Consider the following 22,082-nt stretch of genomic DNA (forward strand, 5'->3'; position numbering starts at 1 on the left):
AACCTGCTCAGGTGCTGTATCTGCAATATTAACACATCCCTTATAGCCGCTATCATCTACTGCATCCCTTTAGCAAGAGATGCAGCCCCCCTGAGCACATCCCCATCACCGTCTGTCATGTCAGAGTCGGTATCCGTGTAATCCTGCATAATCTGGGCAAGAGCATGTTTATGGGAACCTCGAGAGGGGGTCCCCGAGGTAACAGAACCGGACCAAACTGCCATAGAGTTTTGTACAACCTGAGTTGCAGAATCATTTTGTGCAACCCTAGTTGAAATCTGAGAAATCATGGATTTGCTAGAGGATAACCTTCAGGGTCCCTTGCTGGTATCTGTGCTAAAACAGTGCAATCCTGATTACATGGAATGGGATCATCCTGAGAGGACATATCCTCTGCAGCATATGACACAGAGTCCCCGGACATAGCTTAATGGAGACCACAGACACTCCACACACACACAGGGGAGGACAGACAGAGTTTCACCCTCCTGAATGGCAAGAGAGACACAGAGATTGGAGCCAACCCACACACAGCGCTTTCCAGGTATAGGGAGACCCTAAACCAGCACTGACTGTGCACCTTAATAGGTTACACAGCCTCCCCTTTCCCCTTCTACAACCTCCTGGTACCGTAAGAGATCGCTGGAGTTGCTCTGGAGGGACTGCACATCACTGACAGCGTTTCTGCAGGCAGGAAAATGGCGCTGAACGCTGCTGGGTCCGCTCTGAGAAGCTCCACCCCCTTTATGGCGAAGTCTTCCCACTCTTCACAAGATTATACTGGCCTGAGGATTTATGCTGGCAGAGATCCCGGGACCCTGACAGGCTTGAGAGGTCAGTGTAGGGTGTAGGCGCTGGCTCAGGGCGCCCCTCACAGCACCGCTGAGCCCTGGAGCGCAGTTAGTACTGCGCTCCATACCCTGTTGCCACCATCTACACACCGGCTTCCCGCTTGCTATGGGGCCGGTGACTAACTCGCCACAGATCTTCTGGCTCTGTAAGGGGGTGGCGGCATGCTGCCGGGGTGAGCGATCCCCTGTGGCGGGGAACGATCGATCCCCTGTGGAGCTCAGTGTCCTGTCAGCGGAGACAGTGGCTCAGACCCCGCAGGGCGGACACTGCTCCCCCCCCTTAGTCCCACGAAGCAGGGAGGCTGTTGCCAGCAGCCTCCCTGTAAAATAAAATACTCTAAAATAAACTTTACTAAAGAAGCTCTGGAGATCTCCCCTAGCTGTGACCGGCTCCTCCGGGCACATTTTCTAAACTGAGTCTGGTAGGAGGGGCATAGAGGGAGGAGCCAGCCCACACTCTCAAACTTTTAAAGTGCCAATGGCTCCTGGTGGACCAGTCTATACCCCGGTACTAATGAGGACCCCAGCATCCTCTAGGACGTAAGAGAAATAAATTTTATGCTGAACATTCTACATTTATGCAATAAAAAAAGATACATACCGGTCATAAGCCCAATATAGCAATAACTATACATGAAAACTTCAATCAGACTTGGGATCTTGGTAATTGTACCAACGGTCGAGTGATTTGAAAATGATGCCACATCCTGTTTTTTGGCTCTGCTAAATTCTTGCACCTCATTTGCGAAGCTCACCAGCTAGAATACACAGACAGTGAATTATTTAAACCATTATTCCAAGATAACATAAAAAAAATAATTTCTAAGTCCCTATATGTCAAAAAATTAAACTTACCTCCCAGTATAGAAGCTCACCCAAAATTAAAAAAATACTGAGCTCTGGTCCTTGTGGTCCATTTTCAGTTGAATATAAGCCACAGTAAGCTATATGCCCAACCTCTGTGCTCCAAACACCAACACGCAGAACAGACACATGCCCCACCTCTGTGCTCCAAACACCAACACGCAGAACAGACACATACCCAACCTCTGTGCCCCAAACACCAACACGCAGAACAGACACATGCCCAACCTCTGTGCTCCAAACACCAACACGCAGATCAGACACATGCCCCACCTCTGTGCTCCAAACACCAACACGCAGAACAGACACATGCCCCACCTCTGTGCTCCAAACACCAACATGCAGAACAGACACATGCCCCACCTCTGTGCTCCAAACACCAACATGCAGAACAGACACATGCCCCACCTCTGTGCTCCAAACACCAACATGCAGAACAGACACATGCCCCACCTCTGTGCTCCAAACACCAACATGCAGAACAGACACATGCCCCACCTCTGTGCTCCAAACACCAACATGCAGAACAGACACATGCCCCACCTCTGTGCTCCAAACACCAACATGCAGAACAGACACATGCCCCACCTCTGTGCTCCAAACACCAACATGCAGAACAGACACATGCCCCACCTCTGTGCTCCAAACACCAACATGCAGAACAGACACATGCCCCACCTCTGTGCTCCAAACACCAATACGCAAAACAGACACATGCCTCACCTCTGTGCTCCAAACACCAACATGCAGAACAGACACATGCCCAACCTCTGTGCTCCAAACACCAATACGCAAAACAGACACATGCCCCACCTCTGTGCTCCAAACACCAACATGCAGAACAGACACATGCCCCACCTCTGTGCTCCAAACACCAACACGCCGAACAGACACATGCCCAACCTCTGTGCTCCAAACACCAGCACGCAGAACAGACACATACCCCACCTCTGTGCTCCAAACACCAACACGCAGACTAGACACATGCCCAACCTCTGTGCCCCAAACACCAACATGCAGAACAGACACATGCCCCACCTCTGTGCTCCAAACACCAACATGCAGAACAGACACATTCCCCACCTCTGTGCTCCAAACACCAACACGCAGATCAGACACATGCCCCACCTCTGTGAGCTCCCCAACTCTCTGAGGTACTGACAATCAATCAGTGTCCTGCTACTGCAACCTCATTTGAAGATCCCAATGCTTCCTTTTATCTGTATATTTGCCAAAATTGTAGCACAATATTAAAAATACAACTTTGAATAAGTCAAGGGGAACCTGTGCCAGACTTTGGCATGGAAGTACATACATACACCGACTCTGAATTCACCAGAGTAGGGTAGCGCTGCAGTTAGAATCAGATATTACTTACATTTACTGATGACTGAAAAAAGCCATGGTAGATCTCAAAGAAGGGGGGAAGTGCAGAGACCAGGTTATTCTTTGGCTTGTTTGGGAAATCAGAGAACATAGTGGAGCTTTGTGTGCTGCTTTATGAGCAGTGGTGCAAGTAGAAAAAATGTCTTCCGGGTACTGTGTGCGCGCGCCGAAGCCGCGCGCGCAAAAAAAATGGGTGTGGTCAAATGCCACATGGGGCGTGGCCAATGAAAATGGGGGCGTGATACACATACGGGGGAGGGGCAGATACACGTATGACCCCAATAGTGCCAGATACACGTTGCCCCACAGTGCCAGATATACATTGCCCCACAGTGCCAGATCCACATTGACTAACAGTGCCAGATACACATTGCCCCACAGTGCCAGATACAGAAATGCCCCCAGAGTGCCAGATATACATTGCCTCGCAGTGTCAGATACACGTTGCCCCACAGTGCCAGATATACATTGCCCCACAGTGCCAGATACACATTGCCCCACAGTGCCAGATACACATTGCCCCACAGTGCCAGATACACAAATGCTCCCACTGTGTCAGATATACATTGCCCCCCGTGCCAGATACAGAAATGCCCCTACAGTGCCAGATATGCCCCCAGTGCCAGATATCCCCCAGTACCAGGTATACATGCCCCCCCAGTGCCAGATATCCCCCAGTGCCAGGTATATATGCCCCCCTGTGCCAGATATCCCCCAGTGCCAGGTATATATGCCCCCCAGTGCCAGATATCCCCCAGTGCCAGGTATATATGCCCCCCCAGTGCCAGATAGAAATGCCCCCCCAGTGCCAGATATCCCCCAGTGCCAGGTATAACATGCCCCCCCTCCCCCCCCTTCCCTGCTCACCGCTGCCGCTGGCCGCTGCCGTCCTGTGTGAGGGAAGGAGAGCGCAGCCTGTGCCTCTCCTTCCCCTCAGTCTCCGGCGGGTGTCTCACAGTTTAATTCAGCGCCAATCCGTGAGCCAATCAGAGCTCGCACCGCGAGCTCTGATTGGCTCACGGATCGGAGCTGAATTAAACTATGACACCCGCTGGAGACTGAGGGGAAGGAGAGGCAAAGGCTGCGCTCTCCTTCCCTGACATCAGCGGCGGTGCGAGGAGCGGCGGCCCGTCGGTGTGGGTACGGCGTACCCACGGCTAAATTCTTACGGGTACGCCGTACCCACCCGTACCCGCCCACTTGCACCACTGTTTATGAGGAGCACAGGCACCACATTAAGTGAAGATATGTTCAATGTAATATGCCTGTTATTGGGGTCTGTATGCCTCACTTACGGTACTTTGCGAAAGTCCTGTTGTGTGATGAAATGTATCAGTGATCCCTTCCTACAGACCATGTGGCCACAATGCACCATTCCAGGCACAGCCACATCTACGTACAGCAGCATTACAGCCCAGAGAGGTATCCACATACATCTAGCCTTCCTGCACGCTAAACAGCCCTTATAGTCACGCCATGTCTGGGTGTGACTCAGGTCACCAAGCATATTTTTTAATGTGACTTTTTCCCATTAACATGCATTATTTGCAAAACAGTGCAAATAGGACGCAAAAGCAGCTTTTGCTAGAAAACACTGCAGCGTAGCATTTTGTATGTAGATACAGGCGTGAAATTGCTCACATTACTTATTTAAGTATTGTGCAGGTTCACTGGATGGGCCCTGCTCACTACAAACATAGTTGCCTACCCTCCCTCATTCTGCAGGAGACTCCCTGAAATAGCAGCAATCTCCCTCACTCCCTGAAAAGTCCAGCAATCTCCCTGATTGCACCTTACCCCCATTATGCATCTATTACATACTTGGGGGGAAAAGAAATCAGAGCTACATACATTCAAATGGGATCATTAGTACCATTTTCTTGCACTGGATATAAGGCACAATGATCCCTATGGCCACTTACAGCATACGGAAGCTCTTGTAAAAAACAATACACGAACAAATCCTGCATAATCTCAGTGTCTTTTCTTCAACAAATAGATCTTACTGACTTTGGGGCTCTTTTACATTTGGATGTAAGTCATTTTCATGACACGCCTCTCCGATGTAGCAGTATGCGTCCGCGCTGATAGGTGTTACTTTCACAATCTCCCTAAAATGCTTTTTCAAAGGTAGGCAAGTATGCTACAACATCAGCAAAACATTGCTGGCATGCAGACAGAACTCTGTAACTTTAAAAAAACATGGCCACTATGGCAGCGGTACTGCGAGAGAGAATTCAGCTGCCTGCACAAGCACGCCCACAACAACGCCTCTATTTGCTTTTATTTCTGGTAAGCACCCAGTCTCTCCACCCATAGTCAAAAGAAAAAGGTTCTACCACCTAAACGCGCTACCCAACACAGATTACAGTATTGCGTGTATGGTGAATATGTCCAAACAATGGATGACAAATGTCCCAAATGTCCCAAATAATGGAAGAATGTGTGAAATCTTGAAGAAGGGGTATTCGGGGAGAAAGAGTTCCTGGAAGCAGAGAACAATTCCACGGGGTACACACCGTACTCACGTCGACAAAGAAGCGTCTGTATTCGTAAAGGTTTCTTTTCCCATCAAAAGTCCGTGAGGTGGATGTCCATGAAGAGGGGGAGATCTTCCAGGGCTGGTATGTGATTTCCTCAGACACACAAATGACAAAGAGACTAATAATATAGTATGTCTCAAACAAAAACTTGAAAAGTTGATAAAGGGAGCTGGGGATATTCTGAACAGTAGAGGCAAATTTCGGCGTACCAAACTTACGGTAATACGTAAGCAAATCCTCATATAAAGGTATCTTTGGTGAGTAGGGAAATGGGTATTTATTTTTCTTTTAGGTACACACCGTACTCACGTGGAATCAAGATGTTAGAAGCTCATTTCCCTACTCACCAAAGATACCTTTATATGAGGATTTGCTTACGTATTACCGTAAGTTTGGTACGCCGAAATTTGCCTCTACTGTTCAGAATATCCCCAGCTCCCTTTATCATCTTTTCAAGTTTTTGTTTGAGACATACTATATTATTAGTCTCTTTGTCATTTGTGTCTCTGAGGAAATCACATACCAGCCCTGGAAGATCTCCCCCTCTTCATGGACATCCACCTCACGGACTTTTGATGGGAAAAGAAACCTTTACGAATACAGACACTTCTTTGTCGACGTGAGTACGGTGTGTACCCCGTGGAATTGTTCTCTGCTTTCAGGAACTCTTTCTCCCCGAATACCCTTTCTTCAAGATTTCACACATTCTTTCATTATTTGGGACATTTGTCATCCATTGTTTGGACATATTCACCATACACGCAATACTGTAATCTGTGTTGGGTAGCGCGTTTAGGTGGTAGAACCTTTTTCTTTTGATCATTTACCCCCTTGGAGGTTGTGTGACATCTCCCTCTACACACCCTTCGCTGCCACTCAGAGGGCGCGGTAGGATTTTCTCCATTTTTTGTATCCATAAGTCTCCACCCATAGTGCCTAGCATTGGTCTTCTCATGTACTTGTGATTAAGTACACAACTGAGTGCACATTCGCAAACACACTTTGCATGTGCGCAGTAAAGAGTTTCTGAGGTGATTCGTGCAGTAACACATTGACAAATTTTCACGGTATTTCGTAGCTGATAACTGTAAATTTGACCGCGAAGGTCCATTTGATATTTAAACACCCGGCCAATCATATTAAGGACTTGGCGCTCACCTAGGTACAGAGATATTTATGTGTAAAAAAAAAAATATATATATTTTTTTTTTCATTGATTGGTTCTTTATACATACCAAGTGATACATACCGTATGAACCCACCTGCACATTAATTTTTAACTGATGGGTTCATGTCAACCCAAAGATCTTAATCTTAAATATTTTGTTTATACTTTTGAGCTGTAAAATGTATCTTTTAAATAATATATTCAGTTTTGACATTTCCAAATTGTTCAGTGCCAGTTTTTGTCTGTGTAAGTATCTGTGGGGGGGGGGGGATTCATTTGTTTTTTTCCACCGGCAGCCAGCAGATGGCGCCCAACAGTGCTAATCAATCGTAGCTCCCTTCGGGTGTGCTCGGCTGCCGGCTGCTGTCCGGGGGTGGAAAGCTGAAATTCGCGAAGTGACCTGTTTGAGAGCTCAAATGGAACTTTGCGTCGTGTCGATTAGTTTGGTTGGGTTTAGCCGCTTTACACGGGTAAACCCAACCTTTCTGTGTGCGATCAGCATGAAAAAAACCCACAAACATTTAAATTGCACCCCCCACTATCTCCCGTCACTTTAGATAGGAGTTCGGGCACGCAAAACAATTTAATCCCCCCCTATATGTCGACTGCAAGTACATATGTCCCATGGTCAGCTTTACTAACACATTTACTTTGCAGGGGGAGGTGGATTACCCCTAATGAGAAACCAAATACCAGGATGTAATGAGGTCAGAGTTCGCCGGCCGTGCGGGGTGTCGGCAGAACAGACATTTTTTTTTTTTTACAGGGGCAATCATATACAAGGCTAAACCATGCTTTGTACATGATTGCCCCTTTAAAAAAAAGTCCCGAGTTCGGCCAGCATCTCGCATGGCCTCCGAACATGGTCTTCATTACATCCTGGCCCAAGCCGCAGTTCATAGTTATGATTAGTAAGCAAAGATGATGGGTTCATGCTAAACCAGGTTTAGAGGGCGCTTATTTAACAAAAAAAGTCAACACTATTATACTTCCAACATATGTTTTACAATGTTTGTAGTACCGGAGTGTGCTGACAGTAAACACAGCCAAAGGCTGTATAGCTGGAATGCTGCAGTCAGATGTGTCCCACAGCACATTTTATGTGACCCTGCGCTACCCAAGATCTTCCTTGATACTTGCGGGTCATTTTTGGAGCATGATCCAGCTGTTCATAGAGCATATATTAAATCTGCTAAACCTCTGTGCCAAGGGATCAGAGCCTAATTCAGGCCCTAGTTCAGACTGGATCGCTGCAGCGACAGCAGTCTGAACCCTTGCTGGAGTGTGCAGGCACACCCCGGGAGCCCAGTGACATGCTAACAGCATCTCAGGGCTGCCATCAGCTCTGCCTGATTGACAGGCAGAGGTGGTCGCGTGGCGGGAGAGGGTGTGCCAACGGCGTTAGAATGCCGTTGGTAGGGCACAGTCCAGACAACGCAGGTGTATCCAGACCGTTGCGGGGGCGGGCCGCGGCAGCTGCGTGATGTCACATGCAGCTGCTGCGACCCGGTGAAGCGGCGGGTAGCCGAATGCCAGCGCACAGGGGCTGCGCTGGCAGGGAGCTACTCTACGTGTGCAAAAGCATCGCCTCCGTGCAAAACATTTGCACCCATGCAGGGGAGGGGGCAGAGCCAGACATGCGGGAAGGACTAGCCCTGTGCTGGGCGTCCCCCTGAATGTCTGAGAAACTGATCATAGATATGCTAAATTTAGCACATTTCTGACATTTATGATCAGATCTGAATTACCCCCTCTGTCTTAAGGACTTCACTAGCAATAATGATTGGTGATCATGCAGCACGTGACTGCAGGCACTATCATGTACACCTGCTGATCACCTGCAGACGATTGCCTCCATTAAACTGGCTATGGGGGTAATTCCAAGTTGATCGCAGCAGGAAATTTTTTAGCAGTTGGGCAAAACCATGTGCACTGCAGGGGAGGCAGATATAACATTTGCAGAGAGAGTTAGATTTGGGTGGGTTATTTCGTTTCTGTGCAGGGTAAATACTGGCTTCTTTATTTCTACACTGCAATTCAGATTGCAGATTGAACTCACCACACCCAAATCTATCTCTCTCTGCACATGTTATATCTGCCTCCCCTGCAGTGCACATGGTTTTGCCCAACTGCTAACAAAGATCCTGCTGCGATCAACTCAGAATTACCCCCTATGTGTATAAGGGTGTGTACACACGGTGAGATTTTTTCTTCCGATTCTGACTATATAGTCAAAATCGGAAGAAAAGTTAGTGCAGATCGCAAGGTGACAGTTATCTTGCGATCCTGATTCGATGCCGATGCGCGGTCGGCATCGAAAGAAAAGATAGACTGTGCAGGTAAGTAAATTTTGACTATCTCTATAGAAGAGATAGTCAAAATTGACACTTAGCCCAAATCGCACATAGCCAGTATCGCAAGCACACTCATTATGTGCTTGCGATACTGACTATGTGACAGCCCGGCCCCTGTCGCATAGTGAGAATCGGGCATGGCCCAAATCTCACCATGTGTACACACCCTTAGACTGTCAGAGGACAACTACAGTGCTCTGCAATTGTGGCTAAATACTGCAAGATATCAACAGGGGACCAACAGTTACTGAACCACAGCCAGTTTGTATAGCATCTTGTAATCAAACACTTGCACTAAGTGGATGAAAACTGCCACAAAGGCAACAAGAATGGTCTTTAAATGAATTGCAGTGTAAAGCATAGGCAAACGCAAGGGGGGTTTCCAGTTGCTTGTAAACCCCCCTCCTCTTGGCAAGTGGCTCAAATTATGGCAACAATAGCAGTGGTATATAATATGATTATTAGAGCTAATGCCACATCATGCAGTTTAAGGGACAGAGCAGAGCTGCTATATATGCCCAGTGGTAGCAGCTTTTTCTACCAAGTTTGCTGTATGTGTGGATCGGAGTCTTCAATCGGTGCACTGGACCAGAGAGTAGCTACCAAGAAGAAGAGACAGGAGCCTTACCATGAGGTGGGAGAATGTGTGCTTAGAAAGTGCAGCACTGGTTCTATTATGTTTGTGTATCTCTTTATTATGGTATGTTTAACCTTTTCCTGGCCACTTATTTATATTTTTTAAATATGTCTGATTAAGCCTCTACTACAGGCCATTTATAGTGTAAATATCTATATCTATACAGCATCCAGTGTATAAAAAGACCAATGTTTACATTAATGTCCATGGTCATTACTTGGGTTACTGAGTTCTCCTACCACTCCCCCAGACTCCCGCACTTGCTCCAATGCTGCGTTTTCCACTGGTAAGTGGCCTATCCATCATAGGGGTAAGTGAAAATGGGTGTTTTACTAGAGATAGGTCCCCTCTGAAAAACATGGAAATGCCCAGCAGAGACACAGACTGGCTAGTGTAAAGTTATTTCCTTACAAATGCTGAACAGTAACACTGGGTATTTGAGCATTGCTCAGCTGCCCTAGCAACCTTTTAATAATAAATAGCAGCAATAGAAGACTTTCTGTCACAGACATCGGAAATCTCTTGTATTGCTGCTTTTGTTAAATAGATCCCAAGTGTCTACGGTTCTCATTCTGCAAACACTGTTAGTATACAAAAAGCAGACTATTGTGATCTATCTATACAGACAGACATGGCACTTAGAACAAGTGCAGCATTAACACAGGTAGGTGCCACCACGATGTCATCACCAGCATTCCTGTACTACCACGATGTCATCACCAGCATTCCTGTGCCACCGTGGTGTCATCACCAGCATTTCTTCACAAGTATTAATAGGGACCAATTGCTCTAATCTCTAGTTACCTTGTCTGACAGGAGAGACTTTGACCTGGCTCCCTTCCCAATAGAGTCTTGTTACATGTTAATGTAGATCTCCTTTCTAGCTAGTTAAATGCACAATAGAGATTTGTAATGTGAAAGCAGCTAAAGTACGGTGATAAAATGGTTCATCTGGGAGCAGTGAAAATAATCTCCTTGAATAGTTAGCGCATGAGACATTACACAGTATGGGGTATATGCAATTGCGGTCGAATTCCGGCTGGAATTCGACCGTTTCGGATTCGACAGTCGAATCCCGGCCGCCGGGACCCGAATTCGACATATTCAATAAAAAACGGATTCTACAGTCCCGCTGTCGAAAAACGGACCAATTGACGATAGTGTGCGTCCTGGATTCGACTTCATGGACGGCACAGAAGTATTCAAAAAACCCTGAAAAAAATTGTGTGGGTTCCCCCCTCCTAAACATAAACCAGCCTCGGGCCCTTTGAGCCGGTCCTGGTTGTAAAAATACAGGGGGGAAAATGACAGGGGATCCCCCGTATTTTAACAACCAGCACCGGGCTCTGCGTCCGGTCCTGGTGCCAAAAATATGGGGGACAAAACACGTAGGGGTCCCCCGTATTTTTAACACCAGCACCGGGCTCCACTAGCTAGAGAGATAATGCCACAGCCGGGGGACACTTTTATACCGGTCCCTGCGGCCGTGGCATTAAATCCCCAACTGGTCACCCCTGGCTGGGGTACCCTGGAGGAGTGGGGACCCCTAAATCAAGGTGTCCCCCCCCCCCCCCCCCCCCCTCCAGCCACCCAAGGGCCAGGGGTGAAGCCCGAGGCTGTCCCCCCCATCCAAGGGCGGCGGATGGGCGGCTGATAGCCAAGTCTCAAAAAAAGAATATTGTTTTTTGTAGCAGAACTACAAGTCCCAGCAAGCCTCCCCCGCAAGCTGGTACTTGGAGAACCAGAAGTACCAGCATGCGGGGGGATAACGGGCCCGCTGGTACCTGTAGTTCTACTACAAAAAAAATACCCAAATAAAAACAGTACACACACACCGTGACAGTATAACTTTATTACATACATGCATCCTGACATACACACATACTTACCTATGATGACACGTGGCTCTGTCCCCTTGTCCACGTAGAATCCACGGGGTACCTGTAAATAAAATTATACTCACAACAATCCAGTGTAGATCGATCCTTTTCAGAGTTTGTAATCCACGTACTTGGCAAAATAAAAAAACGGAAACCACGGACCACGCACTGAAAGGGGTCCCATGTTTACACATGGGACCCCTTTCCCCGACTGCCGGGACCCCCTGTGACTGCTGTCAAAGAGGGTCCCTTCAGCCAATCAGGGAGCGCCACGTCGTGGCACTCTCCTAATTGGCTGTGCGCGTCTGAGCTGTCAGGCGGCGCACTCAAGATACAATGGAGCGCATAGGCGCTTCTTTATATTCAATGGTGGGAACTTTGCGGTCAGCGGTTGAGGTTACTCGCGGTCAACCGCTGACCGCAAAGTTCCCACCATTGAATATAATGGAGTGCATATGCGCTCCATTGTATCTCGAGTGCGCCGCCTGACAGCTCAGACGCGCACAGCCAATCAGGAGAGTGCCACGACGTGGCGCTCCCTAATTGGCTGAAGGGACCGGGTTCTGGCAGTCGGGGAAAGGGGTCCCATGTGTAAACATGGGACCCCTTTCAGTGCGTGGATCATGTTTTGCGTTTTTTTATTTTGCCAAGTACGTGGATTACAAACTCTAAAGAGGACCGATCTACACTGGAGTGTTGTGAGTATAATTTTATTTACAGGTACCCCGTGGATTCTACGTGGACAAGGGGACCGAGCCTCGTGTCAACATAGGTAAGTATGTGTGTATGTCGGTGTGCATGTATGTAATAAAGTTATACTGTCACGGGGGGGGGGGTGTACTGTTTTTAATTGGGTATTTTTTTTGTAGTAGAACTACAGGTACCAGTGGGACCGTTTCCCCCCCACATGCTGGTACTTGTGGTTCTCCAAGTACCAACTTGCGGGGGAGGCTTGCTGGGACTTGTAGTTCTGCTACAAAAATCAATATTCTTTTTTTTGAGACTTGGCTCCCATCCGCAGCCCTTGGATGGGGGAGACAGCCTTGGGCTTCACCCCTGGCCCTTGGGTGGCTGGAGGGGGGGGACCCCTTGATTTAAGGGGTCCCCACTCCTCCAGGGTATCCCGGCTAGGGGTGACTAGTTGGGGATTTAATGCCACGGCCGCAGGGACCGGTATAAAAGTGACCCCCGGCTGTGGCATTATCTCTCTAGCTAGTGGAGCCCGGTGCTGGTGTTAAAAATACGGGGGACCCCTACGTCTTTTGTCCCCCGTATTTTTGGCACCAGGACCAGGTGCAGAGCTCGGTGCTGGTTGTTAAAATATGAGGGAACCCCTGTCAATTTTTTCCCTGTATTTTTACAACCAGGACCGGCTCAAAGAGCCAGAGGCTGGTTATGCTTAGGAGGGGGGACCCCACACAATTTTTTTCAGGGTTTTTTGAACACTTTTGTGCTGTCCATGAAGTCGAATCCAGGACGCACAACTACCGTCAATTGGTCTGTTTTTCAACAGCGGGACTGTCGAATCTGTTTTTTATTGAATATGTTGAATGTGGGTCCCGGCGTCCGGGATTCGACTGTCGAATTGTGTCGGATCCAAAAACGGTCAAATTCCAGCCGGAATTCGACCGCAATTGCATATACCTCTAAAATTGCCTTTGCATGGTACTGTATATAGGGCCGGATTCTGGTTTGGAGGCAAAAACAAAAAAGCAAGTAACTTTGTATCTGGAACAAACCATGTTGCAATGCATGGTGAGCAAATACATTCATATTGTTTCTGTGCAGCGTAAACACAGGCTGCTATTACATGTAGTCCACAAATGTTAGGGGGTATTCCACACCAAATCAACATGGCTGTTTCAGATTGTGATGAAATTTGGCATAGTAAATGTTGCCATGGGTGTAAACCCCCCCCCCCAAAAAAAAAAAAAATATATATATCTTAGGCTGATATGTTCAACGGTTTTGAAGTTGTATGCCTTTAAAGCTGCAATTTTTTCCACAAAAAAATCCTATTAATGGTTTGCTTTGGTCTTTAAATTGCACTTGCAGGTCACCTAACTGAACTAGAGAGTTAGACAAGGTCTCATTTTAAACCGCTTTTTATGAGCTTTCATATGACATATAAACACAGTAGTACGTTTCCATAAAAATAAAAAAATTCTAACATTTTTTTAGATTGTCTCAAAAAGTTAATATACAATTTTTTATGAAAAAATCTCAAAAACTCTGTTATTATAACGATGTGAGCAGTATAACCATATGTTATGCTTAGTGAATCTAGATTTCCCCCCCCCCCCCCTTCTATTTGTGTTCCCTTCCCTATCTTTTTTTCTGTACCCCCTTAAAAGGTTGTTTTCAATAAGAAATTATTGATGTTAAAAAAAAAATAATCTCAAAAACTGTCCATGCTGTTAATAAATCCTTAAAGTTTAATATTGGGATCACGTGCTATAAGAGCTTTCTTTTTTTTGTTCATAAATTGTGCGGCAGACCCGTCGGAGAAGTAGAAAATCTTTTTTGGTGACTTTTCACATTTATTCTACAAGAAGTTTGAGTTTCCTCTGGAAACATTAGACTGTCACTGTGTTGTGTTCCAGACAGTCTGAAATAACAGCATAGATGGTCAGTTTTTGTTTTTCCCATGTAATACACCACAAATGGGAGAATAGTACAGTAGCTTGAGGACTGGTCCAATGATAGCCAGGTGACTGTAGCATCTTCTTGTGAGTACAGTGATGCTCCCAGTCTACTGTATCTCTCTCACCCAGCACCCATTCTCCAAGATGCTATTCATTCCTGCACCCAGCACCCATTCTCCAGGATGCTGTTCATTCCTGCTCCCAGCACCCATTCTCCAAGATGCTGTTCATTCCTGCTCCCAGCACCCATTCTCCAAGATGCTGTTCATTCCTGCTCCCAGCACCCATTCTCCAAGATGCTGTTCATTCCTGCTCCCAGCACCCATTCTCCAAGATGCTGTTCATTCCTGCTCCCAGCACCCATTCTCCAAGATGCTGTTCATTCCTGCTCCCAGCACCCATTCTCCCAGTCTGATACTCATCTGTAATTAAACACTCCGTTTTTTCAAATGTGGCACACATGGTCCAGGGACAGGTTAGGTTTGGGTGGGCCTAACTAAGTGACCAATGGGCTTTCTTCACTATTTAAGCCCACCCAAACCTATCCTGTCCCTGGACCACTTGTAGTGGTCCATGAAAATGCAAAAGGTGGGCCTATTTAACACAACTGAAGTATCTTTCCACTTAAGTTTGTGCGGTGTACATAAGTGGGAGCAGGCGCTGTCTGTAGAATATAAATATTGTTTGTTGATTTTTAAATACAATTTTCATGAATCACCCAAAAATGAAAGCTCTTATAGCATGTGTTCCATTTTGATTCCAAAATAAAACACTGGGGATTTATTACCAACAGCATGAAAATTTTTTGAGATTTTTTTACAAAAATTGATAAAATATTGGCTTTTTGAGAAAATCTACATTTTGTTTTTGACATTTTTTATGGAAACATACTGCGGTGTTATAATATATCATATGAAAGCCTATAGAAAAAAAGAAAAGGAAAAAAAAAAAAAAAAAAAAAAAGAGGTTTAAAGTGAGACGTTGCCCAACTCTCTAGCTCAATTAGGTGAGCTGCAAGCGCTATTTACACAAATGTTAATAGCTAATTTTTTTAAAAAATTGTCATTTTACAAAGGCATATAACTTCAAAGCCATTGAACATAGCCTAAGAATTGGGGGTTTTCTTTACACCCATGGCAGCATTTATTATACCACATTTCATTACAATCGGAAACATGTGTTTATTTGGTGTGGAATAACCCTTAGACAGCTTTATTTTTACACTGCAATTTAGATTTCAGTTTGGACACACTCCACCCAAATCTACATCTCTCTGCACATTTTACATCTGCTCCACCTGCAGTGCAACATATTTTTTTTCCAGAGTCACAGTTACTTCTTTTTTTTTTTTACTTTACTTCCAAATAAGAATCAGGCTCTACTGTATGTAGCATGCAATTGCCATTTCTGCAGCGGGGTACATTGGTTTCCACAGGGAAACATCGGGGGTGTAGAGATGGATCTTGATCCAGGCACCAACAGGCTAAAGCTTTAGACTGTCCCAGGATGCATTTGGGGCCTCCTCTATAACCCCGCCTCCAGGCACTGTGAGCTCAGTTTCAAGTTGGTGCCCTGCAGAGCAGGTCACTTAACAGGGGGGATGCGCTGGGCAGCCCTGAAAAAGCTTTTATTAGAAGACTTCAAGGGCCGCAGCACTTACATGTCAGGGTGACATTCTGTGCTGCGGCTCCGACACCTCCCCAGTGGTGTCGCATACTCCCGCTGGCTCAGTTCCCGGTTACTTGCAGCAGGGATGCTCCGGCATTGTGCACACAGTCGCAGCGCTCTCCTGGTTCGCGTGGCTGCTACGAAGGGAGGAGGTAAGAAAGCACTTAAAGCCGCATAGCAATGATGGAAGTGTCAAAAATCCTTTGTTGGGCGGAACGCCATCTGCCAGCAATATCGGCAGTGTTCATTCCGGGAGTCCTCAACTGGAAAGCGGATTTCCTCAGTCATCAGGACGTGCACGCCGGAGAGTGGAGTCTTCATCAGGAAGTCTTTCAACTCCTAGTGGACAAGTGGGGCCTACCAGATGTAGACCTGATGGTGTCTTGACACAATCACAAAATTCCGGTCTTCGGATCGAGAACCAGGGATCCTCTAGCAGCGTTCGTGGACGCACTAGCATTTCCATGGAACTTTCGTCTGCCCTACGTGTTCCCTCCAGTGTCACTCCTAACCGGGATACTACGGAAGTTCAAACATGATGGAGGAATACTACTTCTAGTCGCTCCAGCCTGGCCCAGATGGCATTCGTTCTCAGACCTGCAGGGTAGTGATGAGCGGGTTCGGATCCTTCCGAACCCGCCCGAACTTCACCTTTTTTTGCACGGGTCCGAGCAACTCTGATCCTCCCGCCTTGCTCGGTTAACCCGAGCGCGCCCGAACGTCATCATCCCGCGGTCGGATTTTCGCGAGATTCGTATTCTATATAAGGAGCCGCGCGTCGCCGCCATTTGTCACTCGTGCATTGGAGATGATCGTGAGAGGACGTGGCTGACGTCCTCTCAGTTTCTATGTTCAGTGGGCTGCAAATATCTGTGCTCAGTGTGCTGCAAATATCTGTGCTCAGTGTGCTGCAAATATCTGTGCTCAGTGTGCTGCAAGTGCAAATATCTACGTTCTCTGCCTGAAAAACGCTCCATATCTGTGCTCAGTGTGCTGCAAATATCTGTGCTCAGTGTGCTAATTGCTTTATTGTGGGGACTGGGGACCAGCAGTATTATATAGTAGGAGGACAGTGCAGAGTTTTGCTGACCAGTGACCACCAGTATTATACGTTCTCTGCCTGAAAAACGCTCCATATCTGTGCTGCATTGTAGTATATAGTAGGAGGACAGTGCAGAATTTTGCTGACCACCAGTATAACTATATATATAGCAGTACGGTACAGTAGTCCACTGCTCTACCTCTGTGTCGTCAAGTATACTATCCATCCAAACCTGTGGTGCATTTCAGTTTTGCACAGTTTGCTGACCACCAGTATATAATATATAGCAGTACGGTACAGTAGTCCACTGCTCTACCTCTGTGTCGTCAAGTATACTATCCCATCCATACCTGTGGTGCATTTCAGTTTTGCACAGTTTGCTGACCACCAGTATATAATATATAGCAGTACGGTACAGTAGGCCACTGCTCTACCTACCTCTCTGTCGTCAAGTATACTATCCATCCATACCTGTGGTGCATTTCAGTTTTTGTGCGCAGTATATATAGTAGTAGGCCATTGCTATTGATAAATATATTACTGGCATATAATTCCACACATTAAAAAATGGAGAACAAAAATGTGGAGGGTAAAATAGGGAAAGATCAAGATCCACTTCCACCTCATGCTGAAGCTGCTGCCACTAGTCATGGCCGAGACGATGAAATGCCATCAACGTCGTCTGCCAAGGCCAATGCCCAATGTCATAGTAGAGAGCATGTAAAATCCAAAAAACAAAAGTTCAGTAAAATGACCCAAAAATCAAAATTAAAATCGTTTGAGGAGAAGCGTAAACTTGACAATATGTCATTTACGACACGGAGTGGCAAGGAACGGCTGAGGCCCTGTCCTATGTTCATGGCTAGTGGTTCAGCTTCACATGAGGATGGAAGCACTCATCCTCCTGCTAGAAAACTTAAAAGAGTTAAGATGGCAAAAGCACAGCAAAGAACCGTACGTTCTTCTAAATCACAAATCCCCAAGGAGAGTCCAATTGTGTCGGTTGCGATGCCTGACCTTCCCAACACTGGACGGGAAGAGGTGGCGCCTTCCACCATTTGCACGCCCCCTGCAAGTGCTGGAAGAAGCCCTCGCAGTCCAGTTCCTGATAGTCAAATTGAAGATGTCACTGTTGAAGTACACCAGGATGAGGATATGGGTGTTGCTGGCGCTGGGGAGGAAATTGACAAGGACGATTCTGATGGTGAGGTGGTTTGTTTAAGTCAGGCACCCGGGGAGACACCTGTTGTCCGTGGGATGAATATGGCCATTGACATGCCTGGTCAAAATACAAAAAAAAAATCACCTCTTCGGTGTGGAATTATTTCAACAGAAATGCGGACAACTGGTGTCAAGCCGTGTGTTGCCTTTGTCAAGCTGTAATAAGTAGGGGTAAGGACGTTAACCACCTAGGAACATCCTCCCTTATACGTCACCTGGAGCGCATTCATCAGAAGTCATTGACAAGTTCAAAAACTTTGGGTGACAGCGGAAGCAGTCCACTGCCAACTAAATCCCTTCCTCTTGTTACCAAGCTCCTGCAAACCACACTACCAACTCACTCAGTGTCAATTTCCTCCTTAGACAGGAAAGCCAATATTCCTGCAGGCCATGTCACTGTCAAGTCTGACGAGTCCTCTCCTGCCTGGCATTCCTCCGATACATCCTTGAGTGTAACGCCTACTGCTGCTGGCGCTGCTGTTGTTGCTGCTGGGAGTCGATCGTCATCCCAGAGGGGAAGTCGGAAGACCACTTGTACTACTTCCAGTAAGCAATTGACTGTCCAACAGTCCTTTGCGAGGAAGATGAAATATCACAGCAGTCATCCTGCTGCAAAGCGGATAACTCAGGCCTTGGCAGCCTGGGTGGTGAGAAACGTGTTTCCGGTATCCACCGTTAATTCACAGGGAACTAGAGATTTGATTGAGGTACTGTGTCCCCGGTACCAAATACCATCTAGGTTCCATTTCTCTAGGCAGGCGATACCTAAAATGTACACAGACGTCAGAAAAAGAGTCACCAGTGTCCTAAAAAATGCAGTTGTACCCAATGTCCACTTAACCACGGACATGTGGACAAGTGGACCAGGGCAGACTCAGGACTATATGACTGTGACAGCCCACTAGGTAGATGTATTGCCTCCCGCAGCAAGAACAGCAGCGGCGGCACCAGTAGCAGCATCTCGCAAACGCCAACTCGTTCCTAGGCAGGCTACGCTTTGTATCACCGCTTTCCATAAGAGGCACACAGCTGACAACCTCTTACTGAAACTGAGGAACATCATCGCAGAATGGCTTACCCCAATTGGACTCTCCTGGGGATTTGTGACATCGGACAACGCCAACAATATTGTGCGTGCATTACATCTGGGCAAATTCCAGCACGTCCCATGTTTTGCACATACATTGAATTTGGTGTGCAGAATTATTTAAAAAACGACAGGGGCGTGCAAGAGATGCTGTCGGTGGCCCGAAGAATTGCGGGCCACTTTCGGCATTCAGCCACCGCATGCCGAAGACTGGAGCACCAGCAAACCCTCCTGAACCTGCCCTGCCATCATCTGAAGCAAGAGGTGGTAACGAGGTGGAATTCAACCCTCTATATGCTTCAGAGGATGGAGGAGCAGCAAAAAGGCCATTCAAGCCTATACAGCTACCTACGATATAGGTAAAGGAGGGGGAATGCACCTGACTCAAGCGCAGTGGAGAATGATTTCAATGTTGTGCAAGGTTCTGCAACCCTTTGAACTTGCCACACATGAAGTCAGTTCAGACACTGCCAGCCTGAGTCAGGTCATTCCCCTCATCAGGCTTTTGCAGAAGAAGCTGGAGAGATTGAAGGAGGAGCTAAAACAGAGCGATTCCGCTAGGCATGTGGGACTTGTGGATGGAGCCCTTAATTCGCTTAACCAGGATTCACGGGTGGTCAATCTGTTGAAATCAGAGCACTACATTTTGGCCACCGTGCTCGATCCTAGATTTAAAACCTACGTTGTATCTCTCTTTCCGGCAGACACAAGTCTGCAGAGGTTCAAAGACCTGCTGGTGAGAAAATTGTCAAGTCAAGCGGAACGTGACCCGTCAACAGCTCCTCCTTCACATTCTCCCGCAACTGGGGCTGCAAGGAAAAGGCTAAGAATTCCGAGCCCACCCACTGGCGGTGATGCAGGGCAGTCTGGAGCGAGTGCTGACATCTGGTCCAGACTGAAGGACCTGCCAACGATTACTGACATGTCGTCTACTGTCACTGCATCTGATTCTGTCACCATTGAAAGAATGGTGGAGGATTATATGAGTGACCGCATCCAAGTAGGCACGTCAGACAGTCCGTACGTATACTGGCAGGAAAAAATAAGAATTTACTTACCGATAATTCTATTTCTCGGAGTCCGTAGTGGATGCTGGGGTTCCTGAAAGGACCATGGGGAATAGCGGCTCCGCAGGAGACAGGGCACAAAAAGTAAAGCTTTACGATCAGGTGGTGTGTACTGGCTCCTCCCCCTATGACCCTCCTCCAAGCCTCAGTTAGGTACTGTGCCCGGACGAGCGTACACAATAAGGAAGGATTTATGAATCCCGGGTAAGACTCATACCAGCCACACCAATCACACCGTACAACCTGTGATCTAAACCCAGTTAACAGTATGATAACAGCGGAGCCTCTGAAAAGATGGCTCACAACAATAATAACCCGATTTTTGTAACTATGTACAAGTAATGCAGATAATCCGCACTTGGGATGGGCGCCCAGCATCCACTACGGACTCCGAGAAATAAAATTATCGGTAAGTAAATTCTTATTTTCTCTATCGTCCTAGTGGATGCTGGGGTTCCTGAAAGGACCATGGGGATTATACCAAAGCTCCCAAACGGGCGGGAGAGTGCGGATGACTCTGCAGCACCGAATGAGAGAACTCCAGGTCCTCCTTAGCCAGGGTATCAAATTTGTAGAATTTTACAAACGTGTTCTCCCCCGACCACGTAGCCGCTCGGCAGAGTTGTAATGCCGAGACCCCTCGGGCAGCCGCCCAAGAAGAACCCACCTTCCTTGTGGAGTGGGCTTTTACCGATTTTGGCTGTGGCAGGCCTGCCACAGAATGTGCAAGCTGAATCGTACTACAAATCCAGCGAGCAATAGTCTGCTTAGACGCAGGAGCGCCCAACTTGTTGAGAGCATATAGTATAAACAGCGAGTCAGATTTCCTGACTCCAGCTGTCCTTGAAATGTATATTTTTAAAGCTCTGACAACGTCCAACAACTTGGAGTCCTCCAAGTCGCTTGTAGCCGCAGGCACTACAATAGGTTGGTTCAGATGAAATGCTGACACCACCTTAGGGAGAAAATGCGGACGAGTCCGCAGTTCTGCCCTGTCCGAATGGAAAATCAGATATGGGCTTTTGTAAGATAAAGCTGCCAGTTCTGACACTCTCCTGGCCGAAGCCAGGGCTAGTAGCATGGTCACTTTCCATGTGAGATATTTCAAATCCACAGTTTTTAGTGGTTCAAACCAATGAGATTTGAGAAAGTCCAAAACAACATTGAGATCCCACGGTGCCACTGGAGGCACCACAGGGGGCTGTATATGCAGCACTCCCTTAACAAAAGTCTGGACTTCAGGAACTGAAGCCAATTCTTTTTGGAAGAAAATCGACAGGGCCGAAATTTGAACCTTAATAGATCCCAATTTGAGACCCATAGACAATCCTGATTGCAGGAAATGTAGGAATCGACCCAGTTGAAACTCCTCCGTCGGAGCACTCCGATCCTCGCACCACGCAACATATTTTCGCCAAATGCGGTGATAATGTTGCGCGGTTACTTCCTTCCTTGCTTTAATCAAAGTAGGAATGACTTCTTCCGGCATGCCTTTTTCCTTTAGGATCCGGCGTTCAACCGCCATGCCGTCAAACGCAGCAGCGGTAAGTCTTGAAACAGACAGGGACCCTGCTGAAGCAAGTCCCTTCTCAGAGGTAGAGGCCACGGATCTTCCGTGATCATCTCTTGAAGTTCCGGGTACCAAGTCCTTCTTGGCCAATCCGGAACC

General features: G+C 47.1%; 1 protein-coding gene across 1 annotated transcript in view; it reads right to left on the bottom strand.

Moving 5' to 3' along the window:
* MBOAT7 (membrane bound O-acyltransferase domain containing 7) overlaps window positions 1–22,082 on the bottom strand; it is a 94,157-nt gene that overhangs the window by 36,991 nt on the left and 35,084 nt on the right. Inside the window, exon 5 of the mRNA XM_063942871.1 lies at window positions 1,453–1,609. Coding sequence (XP_063798941.1) covers window positions 1,453–1,609 — 157 coding nt within the window. The remainder of the gene's footprint in view (window positions 1–1,452; window positions 1,610–22,082) is intronic.

This window comes from Pseudophryne corroboree, chromosome 10 (genome assembly GCF_028390025.1).
Source record: "Pseudophryne corroboree isolate aPseCor3 chromosome 10, aPseCor3.hap2, whole genome shotgun sequence".
NCBI lineage: Eukaryota > Metazoa > Chordata > Amphibia > Anura > Myobatrachidae > Pseudophryne > Pseudophryne corroboree.